Source organism: Geospiza fortis, unplaced genomic scaffold, assembly GCF_000277835.1.
Source record: "Geospiza fortis unplaced genomic scaffold, GeoFor_1.0 scaffold64, whole genome shotgun sequence".
Lineage (NCBI taxonomy): Eukaryota > Metazoa > Chordata > Aves > Passeriformes > Thraupidae > Geospiza > Geospiza fortis.
The window spans coordinates 1370298-1392609 of record NW_005054461.1 but is presented as its reverse complement, the minus strand read 5'-3'; the positions used below and the strand labels follow the sequence as shown (position 1 = coordinate 1392609).

Here is a 22312-nt window from a genome sequence, read left to right as displayed (position 1 = left end):
AGCAGCACTGCACGCAGGTGCGGACCCGGCGGCTGATGAAGGAGCTGCAGGACATCGCGCGGCTCAGCGACCGCTTCATCTCGGTGGAGCTGGTGGACGAGAGCCTCTTCGACTGGAACGTGAAGCTGCACCAGGTGGACAAGGACTCGGTGCTGTGGCAGGACATGAAGGAGACCAACACGGAGTACATCCTGCTCAACCTCACCTTCCCCGACAACTTCCCCTTCTCGCCGCCCTTCATGAGGGTGCTTAGCCCCCGCCTGGAGAACGGCTACGTCCTGGATGGCGGGGCCATCTGCATGGAGCTGCTCACCCCCCGCGGCTGGTCCAGCGCCTACACCGTGGAGGCCGTCATGAGGCAGTTCGCCGCCAGCCTGGTCAAGGGGCAGGTAGGGCTCCCTGCTCGGCGAGGAGCACACGCGTCCATCGCTCGGGGTGCGGGGTGAGCGGGGTGGGAACCCCAAAGGTGGCCAGCCCGCGGCTGTCCGCCACCAGGCCCGGTCCTTCCCGAGTACCTCGTGTCACCGGTGGGGCGAAGGCAGGGACACACGTGTTTGGCTCCGGGGGCCCTTCTCCGGGGGTGCGGGGTGAGCGGGGTGGGAACCCCAAAGGTGGCCAGCCCGCGGCTGTCCGCCACCAGGCCCGGTCCTTCCCGAGTACCTCGTGTCACCGGTGGGGCGAAGGCAGGGACACACGTGTTTGGCTCCGGGGTCCCTTCTCCGGCAGGTGCGGCAGAGGTGCGGGGCAGCTTGGAGGGACGAGGAGCACATGCATACATCGTGTCCTCCCGCCTGGCTTTTGTCCCTATGCCTGGCTCTGCCGCCTGTGGCACACCAAGATACCGGGCTCGTTACCCCTGATGGGCACCTCACAGCAAAAGGGGGCTCTCCGGGCTCCAGTGGGGTTTGGGATTGGTGCCTCCTGCCCTTCACCAAGCGGTCGGCCATGCTCGCTGGTCCCTTGCGTGCAGTGCTGCCGCTGGCGGAGGGCGCGACGCTGGAGCTGCTTCCCCCCGGTCTTTGTCTGTGCTGTCCCGCACAGCATCTGTCTGTGCTGCCCCGCACAGCATCCCTGCGGGGACGAGGGGCCACCCCGGCCTTGGGGCTTGGCGCACTGCGCCGAGTGTGCCGCGGGGTCACGCCGGGAGTCCTGCCCGAGCTGCTGGCAAACTTGTACAGGTTTGTACAAATGGTCCGGCCCGAAAGGAACAAGTAGTTTGGGCCAGGTGCTGCAGCTGCAGCAGTCAGATGGTTCCTGCCAGCTCTGCTCTTCAAAGGAGGTGATCGGTTCTCCCAGCAGAGGATCTCGTCTGACCTGAATCGCTGCATTTTATGCTGCTTTTTTTCCCCCCTTTTTCTCCTGCAGAATATCCGTATAAGAGAAATATTTCATAAGCCGTTTTTAATAAATGGGTGAATATTGCTGGTAGGCAGTAGTTCTTTATGCCTTATATTACCCTTTGTATTATAGTGGGCAGTGCACACATGGCTGTGACAGGGTGGTTTTCCTGTTCGTGAATGCCCTTGAACTCAGGGGACCTGCACAGTTCTGTATCTGTCAGTAAATTATACTAAGTAACTTAAATTTATATCTTGGCAAGAAGGTGGAGAAAGAGTAAATAATAACATGCTTTTTATTTGCTTAAAAATGAGGTTTCTCCTGTTGCTTCTGTAGTATTGCTTGCCTGAGCAGAAGTAAAGGTTTGTTTCTTCTTAAGACTGAAATTAATTTTGATTTTTCAACAGGCTCTTTTGTAAGTGGCATGTCCTCCCTTTAACCTATTTGGTTTGGGCCTACTGCTCCTTTTTTTTTTAAATCAGATAGTATTTTTCTCTGCACTTCATTTCAAGAGGTCAAGTTTCCTAGGTCACCTTGGGATATTAAAAAAAACATCTACCAAGAAGAAAAAAAAAGAGTTTTAATTAACACAGAGGCTGAGGTACGTTGAAATTCTGTAGCTGCATTACACTGTTTGTTAACCTGTTACTTTTTAAAGAGGTCATAGTTCTTGTTATTTGTTACAAGAATTTAGAAGGACAATGCTAAATTCTCTCATTTTGTAACAATTCAGCCTCTTCCTGAGGTGTTGAATGTTAAAGGGGTTCAATGAATATTTACTGGGATCATAAAATGGCTCAATGAAGAGAAGCACGGTATTGTTTTATTAGTAATTAATTCTCAGCTCTATAATATGACATTTTTCTTCCCTAAACCACTTAAGAGATTTCCAGAAAGTAGTAGCAATTTTTTATTACCAGAGGATGTTTATGTGTGCATCATTAATAAACACATTTAAAAAGCAAGAGTTTAAATAACATTCTTCCAGAAGTTTGCAAAGTCAATTATGACAGAAGGAGAACTGGGATTAAAAAAAAAAAGCAGAAATAAACTGCTGACAGTAACTTAGTAGTTAAATTGATATAACATGGCACGTGTCAACCTCTCAGATTGTTCAATCCAAGTGGAAAGGTTATTAGGCAGTACAGTCAATACATTTATTTTCTGGGTTAGAGAGATGTTGCCTGTGATGGATTTGCCGGCCTGTCACCGTAGCTGGGCTCTGTGTCATGGGAGCCACGTTTCTGTAGTTAAATTGATATAACATGGCACGTGTCAACCTCTCAGATTGTTCAATCCAAGTGGAAAGGTTATTAGGCAGTACAGTCAATACATTTATTTTCTGGGTTAGAGAGATGTTGCCTGTGGTGGATTTGCCGGCCTGTCACCGTAGCTGGGCTCTGTGTCATGGGAGCCACGTTTCTGTAATTGCACTCCCCTCGTTATGTAATCCCCACTCCATTGCATAATAGGGCTCAAAATACAGCTGGCGCTCCCCTATCCCTGTTTCATTTTACAGGTGATCCACTTTAGACCAGCGGGTTTTTAAAAATAAAGATGGAGCTGACGGAGCACGGAGGGCTGAGGTGCTGCATTCCCCAGCGCCGTGTGGCCAGGTTTGGGTGACTCCTGCCATGCTGTGGGCAGTCTTGGTGCCTGCAAGGAGCTGTCCCAAACAAATAGCCCTGGCTGTCACCAGGTTAATTGTGTAATTTCTGTAAGCTGCCTGCAACCTGCAATAGCATGAAATATTCAAGATGCAGCTCATCAGCAAGGCTGGAAGGGTGAGGGCCATTCTCCATCGCCTCAGAATGAACCTGCCTGAGCAAATGGCAGCAGCCATCCGGCTGAGGGGGAGATGGGGCACTGCTGCCACCAGTGAGTCAAAGGGACCTTCCAGAGAAATGTCACTGGTTCCCAGCAGTGATTTAGCATGAAATCACCATGAATCCTCCAGCCTGTGACGCATCCAAGAGTGCGCCTGGCTGGCACGGGTGCCAGTGTGAGTGGGCAGGGCTGAGTGTTCTGCTGGCACACCTTCCTCCTTGGGGCAGTTCAGGGGGTCCAACCAAGGTGGCTCGTTTCATTAGACATTTCTTGTCAGTCCCATTTTGCTGAACCAGCTGTGGCACTGTCATTCCCTGCTGGTTCTTCAAAGGGAAGCAGCACTTCTTGGTCTCTTGGTAGAGCTAGTAGTAGCTGTGAGCATGTATGACCTTCTGTTTTTTGACAAAGCAATCCAAAAGCAGTTAAAAGTAACATTGAAAATATGTTTTCAGACAGTTAAGATTCTTGACAAACTCAAAAGTTTTTTCATGGATTTCACAGACTTTTTCTCAGAGTAGAAGAGAAATTGAGATAAGTCATTCTGACATCTCATGGGATGTCACTCAGGAGTTGTGTCTGTATAGAAACTTAAATGTGTAACAGTGAAATTAAGAGTTAGCACTTTTCTGTTACTTTTCAGCATTGCACTTGTAAGTGGCGAAACTTGCGTCCAAGTTCCCAGACCTGAGCATATCTTCCGGGGCTTGGAGTTTAAAGCAGGGTGGCTGTTTGTCTAGATTTCACCAAGCAGGAACCATATGCCGCAGGTGACCTTGCTTGAGAGATACCCTACCTTATGGGATGCGCACCTTAGCTTCCCATCATGAATCTAGCATTGTATTTTTAGATTTTTTTTTTTTTTTGTCTGTAAATAAAAATGTTCAAAATGAAAGAGAGGTGACTTTTGTTTAAATGTAACAATTCAACAGCCCCAAATTTAACTTTTTTCCCTCTCAGTTTTCAAGGAAAAAATGTTAATTAACAAACAAGTTGGGGTTTGTTTGGTTGGTTGCTTCAGCTATTCAGCTGAGAAAATCAATTATTCACACAGCTCTAGTCAGTATCTTGAGGGGAATTCTCAGTACATCAAAGGCCAAAGACTGTTTATCTGTCTGGGATCCAGAATCCTATTTTAAAAAACTTGGTGTTGTCCTTAACTCAACTGTAGCCTTGCTTTTAAAGGGATGACTTTGTACTTGCTTCCTGCACAGTCAGCTGCTCGCTGGCTCCTGTCATCACAGGCAAGAGCTGAACCAGTGAAACAGTTGCTCTGTGGAGCTGGGGTGCCAGCCAGGGAGGTGGGGTGATGCTAATGAAATAATTTAAATACCAGTTTTTTATCGTCCTGGAGGCAACTGTTCGACCTGTCTGTCTAGGCAGAGCTTCCCTTGCCTGGCTCTCTGGGTCTATCCAGGCCTTGGAGGTGGGCCATGGAGTGTTACTCCTTCTTAGCCCTTTAGAATGATTTATTGCTGATTTCAGAGAGAGGTTTAACAATTAGTCAGTTGCTCTCCACTTCCAGATAATGATGTCATTGTCACAATAATATTAATAATGGAAGGAAGGAAGGAAGGAAGGAAGGAAGGAAGGAAGGAAGGAAGGAAGGAAGGAGGAATGGTACTGGGTCTCAGCAGGAGGTTCATCATGGCTCTCCTTGGGTGACGGTGCACACAGATGAGACCAATGCCCATGTTTCAGGGAGGAGTCATCTCTCTCCTTTGAAAACATGGTAGATGATGTTTTCCCAAAGGAAAAGGAGCCAACTTACTTTGTCCAAAAGTAAGAGAGAGTTTTGTGTCTTCTCATAGATACGTTGTTTCTCACTGGACAGAATGGTTTGGCGGCCGCTTAAAAGAGGACAAAGCTATATACAGCAGTGTGCAAGTAATGCATAAGGGTTTTGGTTTTTTTCTTTTTTTGAGAGCAACAACAGAGCTGCACCTGATGCCCTGGGGACTTCAGATGTAAGCTTGCAGTAGTGCTGACCGGTAGATGCCTTGTCCTCTTTTTCACAAGTCCCTTGTTCTGTCCATGGAGGCTGGGGACTGGACTGCCAGACAAAGGCAGCTGTCAGGTAACTGTCAACTCTGCAGATTGTCATGAAAAAAGGTCTTCGTTTAAGGGAAGTACTCCCTTGTTCTTCCAGAGAATAGGAGGAACATAAAAAAATTTCCAGGATTCTTGCAGGGAGTGGAAGAGACATAGAAATTTTGCCAGGACATATTACAATAGGAACAGGGTACCCCTAATTCTGAATATTGTTGCTGTTGTGGGCTTTTATATAACAATTTAGATAAAAATCAAAAGATAGTTTATATTTAAGCTTTAATTTTGTATCAGAAAAGTTCCTGAATTCAAATAAAAGTTGTTGATCTTTGATGCCTCACACTGCAGCATTAGAAATACCTCAGTGGGGCCCTGTTCATTTGCTTCAAATACTGTATGACTCGTATGACTATTGAATGGATTTATCTTTTCATTTTAAAGATTCAAATATCTCAGCTGAGTTTTACCAGACTGAAACAGCAGAAATGGGCTTGTTTTATGACAAACAGCTACAGAAGGTAGCTGTTAATCATAGTCTAAATTACTCCCTCTTCATCCTTTCAAACAAAAGTGTGAGCGAGCAGATAGCAGATGGGACTTGCACAGTGTCCAGGAGGTCAGCAGACTCCAGGTCTTTCAAATATGTATAGCAGAAATTAATTGCAGATCCATGGGCTTTCATACTCCAGATGCTGGGTTTGAGGAGTGTAACCATGAATAAATCAGCTAATCTCAAAGGCTGCAGAAATGTACAGAGAGCATGGTGGTCTCTGAATTATTTGGAGCCATTGTATCCTATTAAGCCCTTAAAAAATTGAATTGTTTTACTTTTTGCTTTTGATTAGTTGCCTGAGCAAGTGATTATGGTTATCCTCAAGAGGGGAAATGTTGCTTTAGGTCCAGGGGTGAAAAACATCAACTCATGTACAAGGATGACAGAGGAGACCAAAACTGTGTTAGGGGATTTGTTTCCCATAAAAAGGTATAAATGCTGGGCCAACGAGATAACAGAATATTGTTTGTGTACAGAGGAAAATCAGGTCTACTGGCCTTCTAAGATGTCTCCTTCATTCATTTGGGAAACACAGGATTGGAGGCTGAAGTTTAAGTAGGAGCATATGTATTGAGATGCTGGGCTTGATAAATGGGCTGGAAAAAATAATTGTTCATGTGTACTCTGATATATTGGTGTTCTGACCATCCACTATTATTATGCAAATATATTCTGCTGAGAGGAATGAAGACACAGGGATTCCAACTCATTGAAATAGGAGGTTGGTTTAATTCTTTTAAAAAGCAGAGGGAACATAATCTCAATTTTTCTCCTTCCAAGCATAAAAATTAAAATTTTAAAATAACTTTCAACTATCCCTATTACTGTTAAAATAGTTATCAAATAAACGAAATCCCTAAATTAAGCCAAATTACTAATTTTAAAATACACGTTTATTCTTCTTGGCATTACTTAGCTGATCTCCTAAATAAAAATTTGAAAGAATTGTGGCTTTGGATTTTGTGAGAAAATTGAATTTAGCTGAAAAGAGCAAGATTCTTCTTCCCTGAATTATATAATTGCTCATTTTCTTCAGTGTGAGTGTTCAGCCAGAGAGAACCATGTACCATTGGGGTGCTTTGTCAGATACTTAATTGAAAATTGTATTTTTTCAGATGCAGAAAGCCTAGTCACAGAGGGTGAGGTCCTGAAGGAGTAACCTAAATAACCCACTTTCTATTGTGGGGAAGATTTACTCTTCCTTTTACAGGCTCGCATTGAAAATATGCAGCTTTCCTAGCATCCACACAATGCCCAGGGATTTCCATGCATGACCGGATACTTCCAGATTGAAGATTTGTAACTCCACAGTAATTCAGCTCCTTATATGCTGGGAGTCTGATTGCCAGGCATGATCTGTGCCATGTCCCCCCGTGGGCATCTGCTCTCACAAAGTGGGACGGTGGTTAAGTAACATAATATTTACTGCGTTTCTTTTTCCAGTCTCAGCTCCTTGGGGCTGGTGAGAGAGTCAGTGAAGGGCTCTTCTTTTCCTTGACGTATTCAGTCCTTCACATGCAGTTTCCAGTTTTCCCCTGTGAATGCCAAAAAAGGTAATGCTGACTTTCAGTGCAAAGGGAGATGGGCGGTGGGAGGATTGCTGGGTGCGATTCCTCTGCAGTTAAACAGGGAGAACCTCAGATGCTGTGGTAGTTATGCTAGCTGAATGGCTCAAAATGTGTCTTAATTGTAAGGTGCACAGGATCCAGTTGTTGCACTTTTGAATGGAATAGCAGGCTTCTCATGGATATTGTTGTATTTTTTGAAAGTGCAGGGTCTGATCTGTGTTGTACTCCACAAGTAATTTCTGGAGGCTGCTGAGCATTACGCGGTGTTGGCCTTCAACTCCATCTGGAAACAGCAGTAACTGAACAGATCCTGGAAGTCTCAGGACAAGCTTTACAGGAAGGATGTGATACTGTTACCTAACCTGGCTTGCAGTGAAATGAGCACTGCACTGGGGAAAGTGCCTGAGCTAGGGAGAAGCGTAGGTGTGCTTTGATGAAAGTGAATTTGTAGTCCTTACTGGTGTGCACAGAACAGGTAAGTGGGCACCACTTCAGATGTTCAGGTGATTCCTCTTCTGAAACAGGATCAAGGTGCCAGTCTGATTCACCCTGTTCCCATTCAAAGTCACACTGAGGAAGGATACATCAGGCATGTCTGTCCTCAACCCCACGTGGCAGGTGCGTGCCTGCCTTGTGCACATGCAGTCTGTCCTTGGAAAATGTCTTTTAATCTGCTTCACAATCTTGTGCGTTTGCTTTGTTAAAATCAATGATTCTCATTGATTTAATCCTTTGCTGCACAGGCTCTCCAAAAGCCATGGAACTTCTGCAGTGACTCCTTGATAGAGTTACAAGTCAGCTATAATCCCAAACCTGCATTGAAAGATGAGTGAAAATAAACCCGAGGAAGGAAGACATAAGCCTGTGTTATGAAATGGCCCGGAGCTCAGATGCTTGTCATAGTCAGGCTTTATGAGCTGTGGAATGACTTGGTATTTCTCCTGTATCTAGGCTTGTGCTACAAAGGGTAACAAGCCCCCAGCTGCAGTAAGAAGGACTCATTTCCATAATACATGTCCATGAAAAAAACAAAGCATCATTAAACAGAAGAAATTGATGTTACTAGTTTTTCAAATTTTCTATTAATTTCTACAAATATTAAATTTTCTGTAAATTTGATAATATTATTTCCATTAAAATATACCTGGCATTGAAGTGTTCTATAATTATTTGTGGGAGGAGGTTGGAGCACTTAGCCTGAGAAAAGGTGATCTGAGTTTACCTTCCAGGTTTTGCCACTGACTTCAAATGCAGTCATACAACTTCACTATATTCCTCTTTCCCACGTGTAAAGTACAAACTTATAAATGACCCACAGGTCATTTGAGGATATGTGCTTGAAGCACTCAGAGGGCTCTCTGAGTAGATGTCCATGTGCATCTGTATAAAACATACTGCAGCCAAGAGATTGGCACATTCATATAAATAGCAGTAGAAAAGCACATCCACTTGTGACTCTCATCTTACTAAATTTGGGTTTAACTCGATTAGATGTTCCCGGAGGCAACCTGGTTTTTACTACTGTTTTGCTCTTGTTTTTTCTTGTTTTAACATTGTAAAACTTAGGGGAAGGTGAAGATTGGCATTGTTGTAGTGCCTTTGTCTTTACAGCCTGTCACAAAGGATGGTTGCGTTGGCTTTGCTTTGGTTGGATTCACACCCATGTTTGACTGGGGTAGCTTCAGATTCCTGATGTGGAGGACCTGTGGGCTTGTGCAGAGTTGCTGTCATATTCCCAGCCTTCTCACCTAGACTGGCCCTCAGGAACTATACCAGTGCCTGATTCCACATATAGGTAGTCCAGGGAGCTCAGCAAAAGACTGAGAATACATAGATGAGAAATCATCCCGCTGTCACCTAGACTAGCAAATGCCCTTCTGGTGGCAGGGAACAGGGACTGCCTCTTTTGACAGAAGCCCACCATGTTGCCATACCTTCAACCCTGGAGATTCTTGAGTCACCAATAATGTAGCCAGGCACCCAAATTTTCTTATTCTTTTGCCAGCACCCATAAAATGCAGGAAGGGAGTTTCTACACCCTTATCTGTGCTGAAATCAAGCTGCCAGCTAGGTACTACCTTAGGGAGAGGCAAGGGAGAGCAGCACAGTGCTCTGTAGCTGTCAGACAGAGACTGGGGCTGTAAGCGTTTGTATCGATTAAGAGCTACTGGCATCAGGCTACTGGCACAGACAAATGAGCATGAATAATTACTCAGCTGCAACTCAGATTTCTTTTTCCTTGACAAAGAGCAGTTATGCTCCCAGAAGGCACAATTTATAGGATGCTTTAAAGCCAGAATTTGCTATGATTTTACTTCTCTTATGGATTATTCTTAAAAAGGAGACCAAAAAAGGCATGGAAGTACTGCTTTGGAAATTACACATTTGCAGGAAAATCTCCTTGTTTTAATTCACTTATGCTGCAGCATTATGAGTATTTGTCTGTATCACTTTCCGTACCGCTTTACTTTAGCTATAGCTAATAATCATATACAGTGCAATATAAATTGTGTGCAGTTTTTGAGACATGATTAACTGTGCCTTATCAGTACATGAAGGAAAAAAATTATGAACCATGTAATTGGGGGGAGAGACTGTGTATATTGCGCTCTAACAGCGATGTTGTGACACATTGCAATCACTGCACTGAGAGCATGACAGTACTCACTTCAGCATCGCTCTGCTTTTGAATGTGTCTCTAAAGCCAGTGGAAATATTTTCCTCTGAAAGCTTGTTTAAATATTCTAGGATAATGCTGTTTCAGGCTTGAGCGCTGAGTGCCTCTGTTCCTTATCAGAAAATGTTTGAGTGTGTTTGCATAGAATAGTTGGGGCCCAAAGCCATTAGTCACTGGCACATTATGGAATATGTTGCATGCCAGAAACTCATAGCATGCTTCAATATTTAGGAAATCCATGGATTTTGTGTCATACATGGAGAAACCTGGCACAACAGACTTGGAAAATGGGCATATCATTGTGGATCATCTTCCTGTCCATGGAGGGATCGCCATAGATGCCGTGTCTGGCATAGTGACTCTCTGCAGTGTTTTGTGTGCTTCTCTCTCTCTGCTTGTTTTCCATCTCTTAACATTTACCTAGGGTTGGGTCAGCAGAACCTGCTGTAGAGATCTCTTAAGAGATGGAGGCAGAAAAGAGAACTGTAGCCATCCATGTGTCCTTATGCTGGCTTTCATGATGGGCCAAGGTTAGCCCCACGTGCAGAAGGCTTGTGTGATTTGCCCTTGGAAGACCAACCTGGAGTTATTTGCATTGCCAGGACTAATGAAAGTACACAGGGTGGAGGAGATTGGGTTAAGAGCTGTGCTAACAACATGAAGGTTGGCCTGCTTCTGAGTCTCTTAGCTGTGCACTACTGGAAATTTACACATCTTTTTGTTATCTGGTCCAGGTAAAACGCCTGGATGTGACTGAAGGTTTGCTGTGACACCTCAGAGATCCACAGTACAGGAGCTTACATTGTTTCCACAATAACATCAGCCCTGTAAGGGCTCATGGCTGTGTACACAAAATTTCTGAAAATTTGGGACTTAATAAAGCAGGGAGTGACATCAGGAGTGGACTGAACACAACCTTGAAAGGTTCAGGACCTGGCTGTGCAGTGCCACAGCTGGCCTGTGTTGGCAGTTCAGCTCCAAGTGTCTAAGCTGGGCTTGGAGACCACCACAGGACCCTTCCAGACAGTGCTTTTGGTGATTGTATGATCCTGTGGAAGGTTGACTTCTGTTACATAGTCCCGTTCTTCTAGGGAGTGTCAACAGGACACACATGGAAGCGCACCTGGTACTGCCCTAAAATCATTGGGTTGGGATCTGGGAGCTACTATAATTTATTTGACAAGAGAGGGAACTCTGTTTGTCCAGAGAAAGCCTCTTGAGGCTGTCCTGACTCTGGAAGGACCAGAAGAAATGGCAAGACTGCTTTTCATGACACCACAGGCCAGCTGTGGGTAAATATATGGTCATAGTGGGCTCAAGAGTTTCAGGCTTTATATTTGGGTTCTGTACATGATGTAACTCTGTCTTTGGACTACTTTGTGATCTGGTGATGCTGGGGAAGAATTTACATGGCACATTGCTGACAGTGGTACTGACAGATTTTAAAGAGCTAATCGTTCCTGAGTTGGATGTTTTTCAGGATATGCTTTGGTGTCACAGAGCATTATGAAGGGGAGATGTGTTCACAGAGACTACTGTGGCATCACTTAGACATAGAGAAACTGCCAGATTTGCCCACAGAGGTCTGTAGATGTGAATGTGTCATGTTTTAACCTCAGATGCCAACCAAATGCTACTTAGTCACTCCCTCATCGCATCCCTGGCTGGGGAGGAGAATCAGAAAAAAGAGTAAAAACTTGTGGGTTGAGGTAAGGAGTTTGGTAATTGAAACTAAGTAAAATAGAATACTAATAATTATAATAACAACAAAAAATTGTAATTAAAGACAGAGAGACAAAAAAACCACAAGAAAACCTAGTGATGCACAATACCATTACTCACCACCCACTGACAGATGCCCAGCCCTATCCCCAAGCAGTGATTGGCCCCTCCCAGCCAGCTCTCCCCAGTTAGTATACTGGGCATGATGTTCTGTGATGTGGAACATCCCTTTGGCCAGTTCAGCTTGCTGTCCTGGCCATGTTCCCTCTTGGCTTCTTGTGTGCCTGCTCACTGGTAGAGCACAAGGCACTGTGAAAAAGCCTTGGCTTAGTGTGAGCATTGCTCAGCATCAACTAAAACATCAGCATGTGATCAACATCATTCTCATGCTGAATCCAAACCACCACTTCTACTAGAAAGAAAATGAATTCTATTACAACTGAAACCAGGACAGGAGGACAAATCATACATGAGATTCACTGTGGGTCTTTCACTGAGCATGGCAGGAGGGAGTGGTTGGTCCCTTGGTACGGCCAGGGTACTGAGAAGGCTGCCCACAGCAGATCATGTTCCAGGAGGTCTTTCTGCCCACCATTATCAGGGTTATAGACTGGATGCTCATCCGCTGTTTGTGCAGGCTCGTTAGCTTGGGCAAAGCCTGGATGAGTGGCATGCAATTGCTCGCTGTGCCACGCAGGCTGGCCGCAGCAGGAGCGCGAGCGAGGGAGGAGGCTGAGTGCAGCACACGTCCCCTGCGCCTCAGCATGGCTGCAGGAAAACCAGTTGGGTGCTGTGGCATTGCTTTCACCTTTCATATGTTTCTAGCTTGTTAAAATTATATCTTGATAAGTACATGAAGTCACAGCAGATGGCAAAATCTGAAACGTTCTTTCCAACTCTTTAATTAGGTTTTCAGTTATCCTTTTATGAAAGGCACTCTGCGAGCGTCTGAAAGTATTGCAAGTATTTAAATAAGCTCCTGGTGCGACTTCTCAGAGCTGAAGTCGACAGTGATATCTTTATGAAAGGCTTTCTTGGGATTTTGCTGTTGTTTTTAACCTCTTGTGGAATGTTTTGATCTTGTTCAGATACCAGTTTGATATCTTTCCTTGATGTGGTGCTGGACACATCAAAACATCGGCCATCCAAATGATCTGTATTCCTTACCCTGGCAGTAGTGACACATGTGGTTTGGGGATTGGTCAAAATGCAGTTGTGCCTGACAGAGCTGTGGACAGCACATATTTACATACTGTATTTACCATCACTGCCATGTTTACAGAATGCAGCAGCTCACAGGCTCCTGCCCAGAGTTAAAATGACTGCATGTTTAAGTAGCAGGCTGAAAATAAACTGTAGTCAGGGCTGGTAGCGGTACCTGGTAAAACATTTGACACTTTCTTCTATAACTGCATCCAAAATGACATTTTTTACTTAAATTTGGGAAGAATTTTTTGGGAATGGCAAAAAACTAAAAATCAGTAAGACAGTAGATACCACCCAAGTATAGGCTTGAGAACATCTGAAGTTGGTCAGCTGAAATTCAAGCCTTCTTTCTTTTTACCCCAGGTTTACTTGAGGCACCAAATAGGGAAACTTTAAGTCTAGGAGGTTAAATTTTATCCAGATTATAAACAGCTGACAGGATATTGGTTAACAAGAGACAGTGCTGACCATGCCACCCATAGTTCCTGTATAAGCTTAGAAATACATGGACTGCAGCAGGGTAGAATTAGCTGGCCTTTGATGGTGCAGTTCACATACAACCTGTATATGGTACCAGAGTGGAAGTGGATTTAATGATCCCTTGCATCAATAACAGAAAGGTTTCAGAATAAACTCTTGAAATGATGCTCCTTTCATCTGATACGGCTCCAGTAACATTTTACATGATGTGATCCTTACCACAGCATTACGACACCAGAGAATTCTTACATTCCTACTTTGAAAACTGTACATAATCAACACTAAACATGAGCTGTTCACAATGCAAAGGTCCTACTTCTAGGTACAGCTTAGTATTAATGCTTTGTAAAAGCTGGGCACGATGTGAATCATACTGTCCTAGGTGCTAGGCATATAATACAGCAAGGTATCAAAGCCTTAAAGGATAAAAAATTATGTGCAAAACACAGGAGATGACAAATGGATCTAATCCAGAAATTAATCAGCAGATGAAATACTTTCAAAAGTATTTCATCGATGAGATTTTGAGGATAGCATTTTCTGTGCTGATTTAATCTTCTGTTGCACTTTGTTTTTTCTTTTCCTGTTTCTCTGTGTGTGCTTCCAACAAAACCTCAGATTAGGAAGAATTTTCACAATGTTTTGTAACAAAAAAAATACTCCTGCAGAATAATTATGATTGATAATTATATATGATATAATTATGTATTATAATTATTGAATAAGATTTAAAAAATATGTTACCCAGCTTTATTTAATTATTCCATCTGTCACAACTAAAAATGAGATTTTCTAAGAAAATTTATGATCAGGACTCAATTGAGAGCCATTCAGATCATCCTTATTTGGGACATCTTAATTGCTGAATTTGTGTGGAGATGTAGAAGGTGTGTTGCTGTTTGGTCTATCAGGGGGGTTCAAAGAGGAAATAGATTTCTAGTCTGTAAATGGCAGCTAGGGAGAAAGGTGAGGAAAAGCACTGACAGGTAAAACAGATGTTCTGGGGAAAAACAAATGGGTATAAATTGACTGTGAGTAAATGGAGGTGGGAATTGGAGGGTGTTCATAATCTTTGGTTAAGGTGTGCTCTGAGAGACCTCTCAAACTGCACCAAAAAGTTATTTGTTAAAACAGGAGTAGGAAACAGCTTTTTCTTTCATGTGTCCATAGTTTTGCTGTAACAGGAGCAGTGCTGAACACAAAAGAGCCTCTGCAATATTGTGACAGCTTTCTGGAAAGAAATTGTTTGTCCACACTGCAGACTAATCTTACTCATTTTAGTCTGTAAAAGCAAATTTGATACTCCAAGGACAAGATTTTGGTTTTTTTCCCATTTCCTCCCTTTTCCTCCCTCAATATACCTGACTATTTTCTCAGTATTTGTTGCATGCAAATGCCAATTTTTGGTTTAAATTCCAAATTGACAATAAAATCAGGGAAGTAAAAGATTATTTTTGAGCTAAAAACAGAAAAAAATGAGAACATACTAAGTTGAACAGAAAAAATGATAACATACTAACTTGATTCTTAATAATTGTAACACTGTAATATGGTATCTGCTCATTGAATACAATTTATGGTTAAAAAGGCTTTCAGTGCAATCTATCAAACAATTACTAAAATTACTAGACTAGTGACTTTAATAAACTTCTATTTTGTAACAAATCCAGTAGGCATAAATGCTTTAAAGGTATTTATTTTATTTTAAATATTTTGTTTAAGGGTATTCATTGTTGTAGAATGGTGTTAATCTGCAGCTATAATTCTTTCTTTTATCTCTGTTGGTTGGCAATTGACACAGACCAGTGTGAAAAATAAGGTAAGATATTGATAACTCAGTAAAAGTTATCAATATCTCTACTGCCAAACAAGGATTTGAATTTTCATGCAGCTGTGCAATTAGAGGTAATATAATAATAGCAGGGTAATAAAAATGCAGCATATGCAAATGGGTGTATTTTCATTCATTACCAAACTTGGCGTGAAGGCTAATAAACAAATTATAACTTTAGATTTAAGATGGAAGCAAGGTGATTTAAGGCCCTCCTTTTAGAAAGGGCAGAGCTGTCCGTTTCTCACGGGTGGGTAGGTGGCAGGAAGAAGGATGGAGTGTGTCCCGCGGGATGGATGCGATCTTGGTGTCCCTGCGGCGGAGGGCGAGGCACGGGCAGCCCTGAGCGCAGCCGTGCCCGGGCAGGAGGGGTGGGCAGGAGGGGTCTCACGCCGAGCACGGAATGCCGGGGGTGTCCGGGAGCAGCAGGGAGGGAGGCGAGCCCCGAGGCACGGCCGCGGCAGCAGCCTCGGGGCAGCGTGCCAGCGCAGGGGCTCGCCGGGAAGGAACAGCCCCGCAGACGCCTTCTTTCTTTCTTTTTTTTCTTTTCTTTTTTCCCCTCCTTTTTACCCATTCACCGAACATCATTTTAAATGATCTCTGATAATGCATTTATGTTTGGGAGCCATGCTGGCTGGAACCCGTAAGTGAATGCCTGTCGTCCTGATGAGTTGAAAAGTTAAGCTGCGGTTTCCAGATGCGTGTTCACGTCTTTAATGAAGGTTTTCTTTTTGTGTTTGGCGCAGGGCCGTATCTGCAGAAAAGCTGGCAAATCAAAAAAGTCGTTCAGTCGAAAGGAAGCTGAAGCAACATTTAAGAGTTTGGTGAAGACCCATGAAAAATATGGGTGGGTCACCCCACCTGTCTCTGATGGCTGATGTTAGCAACCTGCACTTGACAAAAATGCTGAACAAAAGTACTGTGACATCTCCTCAGTGCTGTACACCGCCCATCCTTTTCTACTTCAGCTTCAGTTACATACCATGAATGTCAAGGAGACATCTAAGTTATTTATGAACAGATGTGTTTACAGAGGGAGAGAAAAAAAATGCTGTGTAGGATTATATTTCAAGACTGGAGAATGGTCATCATTGAAGTCACTTGAGCGGATGCTGAGATTGCGTCATTTGCCCCCATACAGCCCACATTGTCTTCAGCTTCTTTCCATGACAGCAGCACCAAACAGCAGTACTGGAAAGTCTATCCATTACTGCTCAGTTCATTTAAATGTAAATGAAACAGTTAATATTTAATAGGGAAGCAGTGCATTGCAGGTACATGTTTGCTGTGCTGTTTATCTTTGTCTCCTAGCAGGTCAACATAACTTGAAGATTTGTCTTTATGTGGAACTGTGGTCTGCTGTGACTAAATTTAGACCTCATTTGTGCTCTATATATGACCTTTAATTCATAAATGAAACCAGAATTAAAATGCTGAAAGGTCCTAGTGTTGAAAAATTATTAAGTGGAATCACCCAACCGGTTACAATGTGCTCTCTGTGCTGATATTGTGATGTGCTGTTCAGAAATAAACCAGTGCAGTTAGCTGAAGGTTAGGTGGTTTTTTAAAACACGTCCACACCAGGGCTTAGAGGGGTTGGTTGGTGGTAGCAGAAAAATGATTACCCTGGCAGTACCTTGTGCAGTAGCATGTGGCCTGTCAGCTCTTCAAAGCAGCAAAACAAATGAGTGGAAATGGACAAAGCAACCTTAAAATTTTATCTGTTTAATTTTGAAATGATATGCCAGTAACAGAGTAAAAATTTTCGAGTCAAATGGAACATGGTTTGTAAGATGATTTGCATGACTGGAATTTTTCTTTTTTATTTTTACTCAATAGACATTGTATGTACTTAGAGCCCAGTATCTGAGAAAACCCACTGATGTATATAAATGTCCTATTATTTAATCATTAAAATTTAAGTTTTCTGGTAAACGAATTGAAAAAAACAACTTTCTAAGGGACTCCATAAAAGCTGAAGGTAATGTTAAGAATGGTCTAGAAAAGCATTAAAAAATGTGGATTCTGAATGGAAAATCGTATTGGACACGTGCTGAATAAAATCACCAGTATCGTTTCTGCTGCCTCAGGAATTCAATCATTTTGGCCAGCTTTTGTAGTCAAAGTAATGGGTTTTCTGTTGTGAGATTCTATGCACCATATAGATGTATCTGTTGTGGTGGTATTTTAATTGAAAGTAGGACAGTATCGATTGTAAGACTGATTTGGAGGGGGAAGGCAGTGTGTGTTTGGAAGCACTTTCCATTATATGGCTAACACAAGAACAAATCGAAATGGTTGACCAGTTTCTGTTTGTATTACAGCAACACTGGAGACTGTACAGAGAGCTTAGGGGTCTGGAGTTTGATTTAAAACCACATGCAGCATAGAAGAACAAAAGGAGTACAATGGAGTTCAAGCACAAGAGAAGAAGCAGCGGAGCAGATATTCTTGCAGTGCTGATGCAAAAACGCTGTTCAGTGAGGCTGTTGAGCTTTGTCAGCTAGATAGAGAGAAAAATAATCAAAGCCTTCACCAAAAGGAATATGCAGGTCAGAGCCACTCAGTTTTGTGGGCACTGCAAGAACCTGGTTTCTTGCACTTCTGATCTCCATCAGAAGTCACTTTTCTTTCTCCTCTGATCATTTGTGGTGTGCCTTAACTCGGCTACGAAGAGAAATGCTTGGTGCCACAGAAATCTGCCCAGATCTTGCTGCCATTTATCTCACACTGCTTTATGCTTGGAGACAAGGCTATAAACAGTGTATATATATACTTTTCCTCTCAAACTGCGTATCAGTTCTGTGCATCCAGCAGCAGAATGTGTCTTTTGAGTGAGGAATAATATTTCAAGTAATTTACTTTCTCAATATTTATAAACTTTCTTTGCTCTCCCTTGTGGAAGAGGAAACTGGTATGTTTAGTTAAGCATGAAATTATTTGTAATTCCTAGCAGGACTCCCTGAGAACACAGAGAGTGATCTAGCACTGGAAATCATAAGGTTTGTTACTTCCCTTCAGAAAAGCTCTTCCCTCATCAGCACAGTAAAATAATGTTAAAAACAGCATGAAGGTGTGGTAAGTCTTTGGGGGGGGATTATTTCATTTTCTGCTGTTTTTTAACCTGTCTCTTTTTTTCTGTCAGTGGGTTATTTTAAATCTTCCTGAGAACCATATCTTTAATATTTAATTAAAGGGTTAGCTAAAAGGAACGTAGTGGGTGGATTGCTACCACTTCCCTCAAACCTACTTATTATGTGTCTTCTTAAGTGTGCTTTAAATAGTTAGAGCAAACATCATCGCTAAAAATCACAGTTACTTTCTGGCTGTAGGAGGTTCTCTGCATCACTCAGTGTCTTGGAGCAGTAGGAGAGGCAAATCAAAAAATCTGGAGTGCTTTGAAGCTGTAGCAGAAGGGGAGCAGAGTACGTGCGATGATAAGCTGCAGCAACAACTCGTGCAAGGAGGAAAGAAGGCAAAGTACACTGCATGAACTAGGGCAGGATGAAGTTCCTGCTGCACCAAAAATAATCCTGCTGCTAATAAAAAGAGACGATGGCTTATGGCAGGAGCAGCCTGTGCTGGGGGCATGCAGGAAGAAGGAGACAGCAGGGAGTGCAGAAGCTTTGTGCTTCTGAGCAGGAAGGGAGGGACAGAGATGGCTAGGAGAGTGGTTAATTAAGAGATCCATAAAGAGAGTTTATTTGTTTTAGGGAAAATTAGTTCATGGGTTTTGTCTGGCTGTATGCTAGACAAGTTTTACTTTCTCTGCTACAGACAAGCCTAAAAGAAAAGTGAAGGAGAAATTGGGAAAGGAAAGGTGTTTGAGGGGAAGGAAAAGAGGAAGACCTGAGAAGAGAGAGAGAAAGTATAACTGGGCAAGTAAAACACAGGGCAATAAAAAAAGGCTGATAATGTGAGGGTATAAAATGAGAGAGGCAGCACAGCATCAGAAAAAGCATTTTAGGTGGGACATACTGCAGGAACTTATTGCAGAGCTGCTCCAGGTACTTAAGGTCCAATAATGTCCTTTTTGTTTGTATCCCAGAAAGTGAGAGCTTCTTCCATGTTCTATCCTTCTGGCAGCTGAGAAGAAGGATGTTAGGATTTGGAGCTATGTTGTGGAACTCAAATCGGGCTGTCACGTCTCTTCCGTGAGTGAGAAATAAACCTAAGTGTCATTCCCAGATTCTAAATTCCAGGAGGCCAAAATGAAAACAGATTGGACAGTCATCTGCTTGGTCAAAGTTCCTCAAAATCAGCAAAGTGGGAGGATTTCTTTTGCAGACAGCAAACCTCAATATTCCCCATTTATCCAATCAAAAGTCTCCTTAGGATTTCTTGTAAAATTAGCAGTCAGCACAGGTCCTCCGGCTCTCATTAGACCCATTTTATCAGGAACATTATTTTCCATCTGCTGTCCCCAGAACAGATGATTAATTTGAACCTATCATCTGGGGAGGTGTGAAGCTGTATTGGGAAGTTACTTCCTGGCTTCTTTAGAATATATCCTTTAGGAGGATCTTTGAGACTGAGAAAGCTATTTGAATGAATACAGGCACTGAGAAAAGCAAGCTTATGATAAGGGAAGAAAGCTAAATACCTAAATGCTGAAAGATTTCCACAAAGAACAGAATTGATGATTTATATATGGGAATGTATTTCTGTGTCATTAGAAATTGGTCCTAAAAATTCAACAATGGAAACCTTAGCAGTCAAAGACCTCTTGACCTTATGTGTTTTTCTGTCCCAAACAGAGTGTGTCTTCTTCATTCCAGCCTAAACTTCAGTCCTGAGCCCAGAGAAGGATCATAGGTATGATCTGTTTATTTGGTGCTCTGATACTGTGTTATGTTAAAAAAAGAGACTAGTTTCATTATCCTTGTTGAAAGCAGTGCATAAGATCCTAAAATGAAACTTATTTAGTGAACATCAGGGTTGGAACAAAGCCCTTCTAGTATGACAAATACATGTGATATGACAATGTAACATATATACTTTTAGAAAACTCATTTGGAAAGACACTGAGAGTCACAATTGCCAAGCTGTGATGGCCATTGCTCTGATGTGCTTGCAATTTCTATTCCACAGGAATTTACAGAAGAGAGAAATAACTTCTTGATAGGCTGACTGTACAGAGAAAAAATAGTGTCAAATTAACTGGCTTTGGGGTTTAAAGAATTAATTTAAAGTAAATGTTTTTTCTTCTCCACTTTTTAATTTTTTTTTCAAGATTCTCAGGCACCCACATGGAGCCACAGGTGTCTTCATCTTACACTGGCAGTATGATCAGCATGGTAATTTACATGGCTCTGGTGAGGTGGTTGATTATGAACACACTTTTTCTTGGAGAAGTTTTTAGAGGATAACTGACTTCCAGCTGAATGCCTGGGTGTGGAGCTTGGCAGACGCACTGAGGATTTACTTGTCAGTGTTACGTAGGCAGATGTGATGCATGCATAGGCATCCCAAAGCTCAGCTGAAATCATGGGGAAGCATTTGCATAGAGTCAGAGTGAAAAGTTTGTCTCTTCCATGGAGTAACTTCTGGTGAAGGAGTTCCTCTGAAACTGTGCTATGAACTATGCAATAGAATTAAGTAGACCAACCAGCTGGCACAATATAATTTTCCAGTTATGTTTTCCCTCCCTGACAAGCACCAACTCAAACAGTCTGCTACAGACAACACATTTCAGAGAATGACAATTAGTAGCAATGCTGAAGTAAAACTCCTGGATATTATCTCCTCCAGCCTTCCCAGTGCATTCCTGAGGGGAAGATGTAGCCCTGATCTAAGTGAACAAGAGAGACAGAGAGGGCTCACTGAGACCATGCGCTGCCCAGTGCCAGGTCTGGGATGAGGGGGGCAGCAACCCTCTGAGCTTACCTAGACAATGTGTATCCTGTCTCATTGTCAAGTACTGACCTTGCAAACACTTCACAAACATGCATTTTACTTGGATTGAATCGAAGGGCTCAGTACCTGTCTGACCCAAGTTCCTGCTTGCAGAGCAGATGGGTTACTAAATACACACTGTGGGTTTTCGTGTAAGTTAGCAACACAGTTAAAGTTTGCTATGCTGGCTCTGAAGAATAAATTGGCTTTCAAACTAGGTCTGAGCACAAATAGGTTGGAAGTGAGTCACCTGCTATTATCAGAACAGTTGCACTGTAGAGGTGGTTTCGTCCTTACATCAAAGGGTGGAGGTGAGGTACTGTAGGGAGAGTCACCCTAGAACACTGCAAGACGTTAAAAAGACAGCCTTCCTCTGTCATGTGTATGTGTCCCACATTACTGACTACTTAATTGCATCCTCTTAAGAGTACGTTGTTCAGCTTTGTAAATTTTAGCCCCTTCAAAGTTTTACTCATATGCTAAGGAAACATTAAGCAAGTCACGTAAATTTACATGAAAAGCCTTCGTTTCAATTTGGAAGCACGCAAATGCCATGCTGACGCCTGTCAAATTTCACCAGCAGCTTCCTCTCACAAGTCATGGACAAATCAGCGGTGACGGTAGTTAACACAAAAATAGAACCTCTGCAATTTGGATGTTTGACTTTGTCTTTTCACTGATTGCTTTGTCTTTCGGTTTGACTGACTGCAGATGAGAACGTCAAGCTAACAGCAGTGGAACTGTCATAGCATTTGTTTATTTATAACAGCTCCTTTTGTTCATGCTGCTAAATAAGGTGGCAATAAATATTCATTGCAGTTGTGCTTCACCAAACGGGAATTCAGAGATAACTCCTCGAACTCTGAAAACTTTGCATTTTATACCCAGTGTTTGCCACCACACATAGCATTCATTATCTTCTGCTGTCAAATATTCTTGTATTTTCTTATTCAGTGACCTCCTGTGTTTTAAATTATTTGTGGTTCACTAACAGAAATATGTGAAGTATGTTGCAGGTCCTCTTGGCTCAAATCACTGAAATGTAACTGAACCAATTCTAGTTGCCTGGGTGATTTAGAAGCGAACTTCACTTGCCATTTGCATTAGCAAGATCTGCAGACTTTTACTAAATATTCCTCAATAAAACCAAGACTTCCGTTTCAGCACAA

General features: G+C 42.7%; 1 protein-coding gene across 1 annotated transcript; it reads left to right on the top strand.

The window, feature by feature from the left end:
• Positions 1–6: 6 nt before the first annotated feature.
• UBE2QL1 (ubiquitin conjugating enzyme E2 Q family like 1) lies at positions 7–17327 on the top strand. The gene is made up of 2 exons (XM_005427929.1): positions 7–389; positions 15995–17327. Exons 1-2 carry the CDS (start codon positions 36–38, stop codon positions 16124–16126), a joined length of 486 nt encoding a protein of 161 aa, XP_005427986.1. The 5' UTR covers positions 7–35; the 3' UTR covers positions 16127–17327.
• The last annotated feature ends 4985 nt before the right edge of the window (positions 17328–22312 follow it).